This window comes from Anguilla anguilla, chromosome 7 (assembly GCF_013347855.1).
Source record: "Anguilla anguilla isolate fAngAng1 chromosome 7, fAngAng1.pri, whole genome shotgun sequence".
Taxonomy (NCBI): Eukaryota; Metazoa; Chordata; class Actinopteri; order Anguilliformes; family Anguillidae; genus Anguilla; species Anguilla anguilla.
The window spans coordinates 6,066,446-6,072,445 of NC_049207.1; the positions used below are offsets into that span (position 1 = coordinate 6,066,446).

Genomic DNA, 6,000 nt, shown 5'->3' on the forward strand with positions numbered 1-6,000 from the left:
TTCTTAAAAAGCAACCTGGATATTCCATAACTTGTTTATTTCCCAGAGAACTTTAGCCCCGTACAGAATGTATGGGCCTCACAGAAGATGCTTCATCTGGCAGCAGGCTATTCCTGCACTGTGAGTCAGGGGTGAAATCGGAGTCTTATTGTACTAATCCCCGCAGGGGCCCGGGACCTGTGTTTTTAGCCCCCCGTGGTGTGTCACACCAAATGAGCTGTGACCAAACAGCCCTGGGGCCTGCTATTGATCTGGGGCTCCAGTGGGGGGGATGTTTCCTGCTTGGTTCCTGGATCACAAGATCAAAACATGGCTGCCTTGCTGCCCTAAGTCTGTCCAAAAACCCCAAACTGTTTTCCGCTAATGAGCACTTCGGCCTGTTTCTGCGCTAGGTGCTTTTTAGCATCAGAGGTCAACAATACCAAGGTGTCCAAATATCTTCGAGGTGGACACGAGTGTCCGAGACCAATAACAGCAAGGTGTTCAAACAGCTGGGTGAGATGGAGAGAGCAGGAGGAACGAGCAGCGGGAAACAGCAACAGGAAGGAGGAGGAAAAGGGGGCACAGGGAGGGTTTTGTTGCGCCCCCTTGTGTTTTGACGTGTCATAGCCGTCGCTGCTCTGCATGTCGTTGTGTTGGAATGACCCACCGAACATTCCAACCACAGCCGGTTGATGGGTGTACGACAGCATGGCGTGACCACATTCAGGGTTTTAACCGCTGGTCCGGTTGTGACCGCACCTTGTTGGGATCCTCACCTGGGATTTTGAGGTTGAGGTCGCAGGTGCTCCCCACGGTGGCGATGGAGGGCGCCTGCCTCTTCCTGGTGATGCTCTCCTTCATCCTTCCTTCTCCGGTCACCTTCACCGTGAACGGACTTCCTGGGGATTCGAAAATCACCCATCAAGTATAACACATCATTAACCGTCCATCTGTTCCACTGGGGAAGCCTGGAAGGCCACATCCACTCTGTACATTCAGTAAGGGTGTTGCAACACCAGCAATATCAGACATGCTAATTCCTCCTTCCATATGGTAACTGTTTTTCAGTGAAGTGAAAATTAACAGCTTTAATAAATGCAAATAAGAATACAATAAAACAAACGAAAATCCAGGGAGTGCAATATTACGAGGCTATAATCATGCTTTCCAATAAAGTCTGTTCTAAACACAAGAACACAAAATTGAAAGTCCTGCATAAAGAATGGGGCTTATTTACATTCATAATTTCCAAAAAGCAATTTTCTTGCATTCTCTTTTTATTTCCTGAGACCAACATAAAACCACCTCTGGCATTTCAGAGGCCATACCACAAACACTCATTAAATATTTATACAGAATTTGCAAGGGGTGCAATACCCCTCTGTACCAGCGTGTGGCACTGTACTCACCTGCAACATGCTGGTCGGCAAACTTGATGTTGATGATGTAGGTGCCGGGTTCAGTGGGGCAGTACGTGACCTTGCACGTCCCATCCTCCATGTCCTCACAGTTTATGTCCACTTTGCTCGGACCCTCGATCGACAGGCCTAGACCTCCGTAGCCTGGAGAGTAGGACAATTGGGAGTGAGCAACGCAGGAGGTCTGCGTGTGATAGTTTGGGCTCTCCCTGCACACGCCTGACTCTGCCTAGTGACCTTGATGTCTCACCATAAACCCGCACGGTCGTTTCAGGTCCCTGGAGTCTGATTGCGAAACGCATGTCGTTGCTCGATGAGCGTGACATCTCTCTGACAACACATTGTGTTACCTAATGACTAGGACATCTCTCTGAAAACACATTGTGTTACCTAATGACTGTGACATCTCTCTGACAACACATTGTGTTACCTAATGACTGTGACATCTCCCTGTAGGCACACGCTGTTGTCTTAATAACCCTGAAATCTCTTTCAGACCTCAGATGTGTGACGCAGGTAAAGTGACCTTGCTTAAAAGAAAGACGGCGTGTCTGTCTTTTCCCAGGCTTATTAGCTTCTCTAAATGAACGTGTATTTTCAGTGAAGCCACACAAATTGGGCCTGACGTCAATTTTAACAAAGTTTTCCCCTCTCGGAAAACAACGTGTTTTTATAATTTAGCTGCAGTTAATTCCCTGTAAAGCGAAATCGCCCGTTGAGCTCTCGAACGCCTGTGGTTACATGGACACCACACCGGCGACGACCTCACAGCAAACCTCAACGTGACTCCGCCCACCTCACCTGCGCTCCTGGTGTCCACGATGAACTCGGCCACCTCGAAGGTGTGCGCCTCCACCAGGCCCTTCCCGTACACCTTGACCCTGCTGGCGTCCCCGATCTCCGACTGGCCCACCATGATCTTGAAGGGGCTGTTGGTCACGTGCTTCCCCTGCTTTTTAACGCTCACCACGTGCTCGCCCACCTCCTTGGGGGTGAAGGAGATCCCTGTGGAGAAGGAGGGCAAGGGGGCAGAGGAGGGAAAAAGGAACAGGGGTTAAAGACCCCAAAAACTTTAAATCAATTACATTTTTTAGCCAAAGATTGGCAAAATGTGACTAAAAATATGAGCAATTCTATCATTACTCATGTTTATTTATGGGCACGTTTTTGTGTACCTATTGCATGATGAACTAAATTAAGCTTAACAAGACAAAAAAATGGATATATACTGTATATATAGCCCAATTAAATATATAACATATATTTTCTTGCTTTCTACCCCAGGTGGTTTTCTAAAAAATATCTACAAAATATTGTGTGCCCTGAAACTGGAACCCTACTCCAGAACAAGCGCTCTTGACTGGTCAGGAGTTGATGGCCCATTGGTCTGGAACCCTCACTGTCACAGAGGGTAACAGGCCTGATGAGTAGCTCACCGATGTGCCGATTGGGCAGTCTCTTAAGCAGACACAAGAGGCTAACAGGCCTGATGAGTGGCTCACCGATGTGCCAATTGGGCAGTCTCTTAAGCAGACACAAGAGGCTAACAGGCCTGACGAGTGGCTCACCGATGTGCCGATTGGGCAGTCTCTTAAGCAGACACGGCTCCTCGTTCCCTGATGGGGCTCTTATGCTGGCTGCCAGTGAGCTCAGGTCCGTCTCTGTGATCTTCAAAGAGACGTCTGTTGCCGTGCCAACGTTGAGCTGTGAGGTCCTCATGGAGTCATCACCTGGAGGGAAAGGACAGAGAAAGAGTGGAAGAGAAACAGGTGATGAGAAAAATCCCGCTGTTGGCACAAACATATTGATACTGATAAGATTTTGACATGATATTTTCAGATATTTTTTTCTCGGTGATTCTAGATATGGGAGAAGCACTCCAGACATTGATATTCCATCACTCATGATCCGATCCTGCTCATATTTTGAATGAGCAGCAGAGAATGATATCGTACTTCAGTCATTAACAATCTAATAAACCTTATCGATGAATCTGGTTAACTAATCCAAGGAAAGTCCATGGAAAGTTTCAAAAAAAGTTGTGAAGAACTGATTTCAGGGTGCAAAGAAAATGGCAAAGCAGTTAGTTCCAGATATACATCCTCTAAGCTTAAATGCCAGCTATATGCACATTAGACTGCCTGCGGAGTTCTGGTCTGTGAGCTTAGTGACTGGGGAATCAGAGCGGCTCTGTGATCTTGGTGACTGAAGGGCAGAACTGCGATGCTGTACCTGTGATCTTGGCAGTGAAAGGGCTGCCTGGGATGTGCTTATCGTCGAACTTGACGATGATGTTGTAGTCGCCAGGTGCGGTGGGCAGGTACGAGACGGTGCAGGTGCCGTCTTTGTTGTCCTTGCAGGTGATCTCCGCCTTGGATGGACCTTCCACAGCCAGAGACAGACCACCTGGGGAGGGGGAAGAGTCCAACACATCTACTTACAGAAACGCTCACGTTATTAGAGACACCACACAATGCACAACACACAATATTGTGTTGTGGCTAAATCTGGTTGAGGAAGGTCAAGGTCAAGTAACTTAGTAAGCGTATATAATATCATCCCCATACGTGTAGATTTACAGCATATCTGATCCAGTGATGGACCGCAGTCCGCAGTCAGGTGAGGTGAACGGTACCTTCTCCCGCCTCCTTGGTGACGATGGTGAAGGTAGCGGGCTTGTTAACCATGCCATGGCTCAGCCCGGCCCCGTACGCCGTCACGTGACGACTGTTGATGGCGTCGACGTAGAACTGCAGCGGGCTCCCTGCGCGAACCAGAGTCCCAATTAATATTCTCATGGAACTTGTGCTACAGTAGACGACATTATAGCAACAGTTAAATCTCTTTGTTGAAGACTACAGGAGCAAGGCCGTAGCAGGAATGCACACGGCTGCCTGCCTATGCTGTCAGTTGTGTTGCACAGAACCTCCTTCTGCTTACATTTTTTTTATAAACACCGTGCTCATGGTGCACAAGAGGCCTCAATCGTAAACACTCTTCTCAAACTCAAATAAATAGAAGTACACACTGTACGGCCAAAAGCGTATTGTTGACAAGTGGTTGAAACAGAATGAAAAGGCTCATTCGCAGTGTATTCTAGATGGACCCTTGGTATATGTTTGGAAAAGTAAACTTTTGTCACAGTGGCACCTGGTATGAGGTTGGGTTAGTATTCTGGGTTAGAATTGCTTATAGCTGGTATGAGGTTGGGTTAGTATTGGTTGTACATGGTATGTGGTCGAGTCAGTATTATGGGTCAGTACCTGGTATACAGCTGGAGGAGTATGAGCATGCTTGGTTTGGTTGCAGTGCACTGTGGTATCATACCTGGAATGTGGTTGCCTTCATACTTGATGTCCATCTCGTGCAAGCCCTTCTCTGTGGGGGCGTATTTTACGGTCACTGTCCCGTCCTTGTTGTCCGTGATGTGAGGACGGGCCGTCTTTCCCGAAGGCATGCGAACCTCGCCTGCCGAACGCGAGAGCGTGCGGTTAACATCCCTGGCGACAGAGGCACTTCAACAAACCCTCTCCACACAGTGTATGTGCGTGGGTACGACACTGTGGTCTAATGACATTGCCTTGGCATTACAAGCAATGGAACTTACTAATAAAATTTTATAGATGGGTTTCAGAAAGTCATGATGGTTTTTTTTTTATCCTGTCCTGAATTGTGGTCATGTTGAGAGCTAAGGGTTATTGGGGGGGGGGGTGGACTGTTTGACAGAGCGTTCTGTATAACAGTTAGAAAATAGGCTCATGGGGGGAATCTCTCCTCAGCTCCACACCCCTCCTCCTCCAGGCCCCCTGACCGCCGCCTCACCTGTGATCTCACCCTGCTGCACCGTGAAGGGTATGACCAGGCTGAAGGGGCGGAGCATGGGCTCCATGGTGTCCACGGGAACGACCGGCTCCTCCGTGGCCTGTGGTGGGGGCGGGGGGGGGGGGGGGGGGGGGGGGGGGGGAATGGGGTGGAAGGAAACGCACAGTTAGCATCTGGCTATGGAGCCATCCATCAGAAGCAGGGTGAGGGGGTGAACGTAAGACAGGGCCTAAGCAGAGACACTGGCCCTGAAGGAGGAGGACGGGCGAAAGTCCAGGAGGAGTAGGCCGGATTTGCAAGAAGCAGCAGAACTTCTAGAAGGATACCACAACCCACAAGACACTGATCCATGCACAGAAAAAAATGGAAATATGAATAGTACAGTGATCAGAATAAAGAGCAAAAAACAGAAGAGAGCAATGTGCCAATGACACAGCCATGGCTGTCAGACACCTGAATAGTAACAACTAGAGCCATTAACTTCCTCCAGATGACAATACTGGCCATTCTGAAAAACTCTGTCACACCAGCGCTTACAAATTAAACAAGGATTAAATAACTGTAATATGGTAATAATTGTAATAAAATCACAAACGTACAATTATCAGTATAATACTGAATGAATGAATGGATGTCCAGAAAATATTTAGTATTAGTGTTAGGTTTCTGTTACACAGCACATCCATCCTTCATCACTATGCTAACATTATGCTAACATTCTGCAATTGAGTACTGTTGCATAAGTTACAAAAAAACACTCAGAAAACATGGATTTTCT

At 47.8% G+C, this 6,000-nt stretch overlaps 1 protein-coding gene across 10 annotated transcripts in view; it reads right to left on the bottom strand.

Annotated features, from left to right (window-relative positions):
• flncb (filamin C, gamma b (actin binding protein 280)) overlaps positions 1-6,000 on the bottom strand; it is a 60,988-nt gene that overhangs the window by 8,027 nt on the left and 46,961 nt on the right. For all 10 annotated transcript variants that reach the window (XM_035425993.1, XM_035426002.1, XM_035425996.1 and 7 more), the window contains 8 exons: positions 5,223-5,322; positions 4,728-4,868; positions 4,036-4,164; positions 3,633-3,806; positions 2,969-3,130; positions 2,202-2,405; positions 1,392-1,544; positions 759-881 (listed from right to left, as the gene is read on the bottom strand). In XM_035425993.1, coding sequence (XP_035281884.1) covers positions 759-881; positions 1,392-1,544; positions 2,202-2,405; positions 2,969-3,130; positions 3,633-3,806; positions 4,036-4,164; positions 4,728-4,868; positions 5,223-5,322 — 1,186 coding nt within the window. The remainder of the gene's footprint in view (positions 1-758; positions 882-1,391; positions 1,545-2,201; positions 2,406-2,968; positions 3,131-3,632; positions 3,807-4,035; positions 4,165-4,727; positions 4,869-5,222; positions 5,323-6,000) is intronic.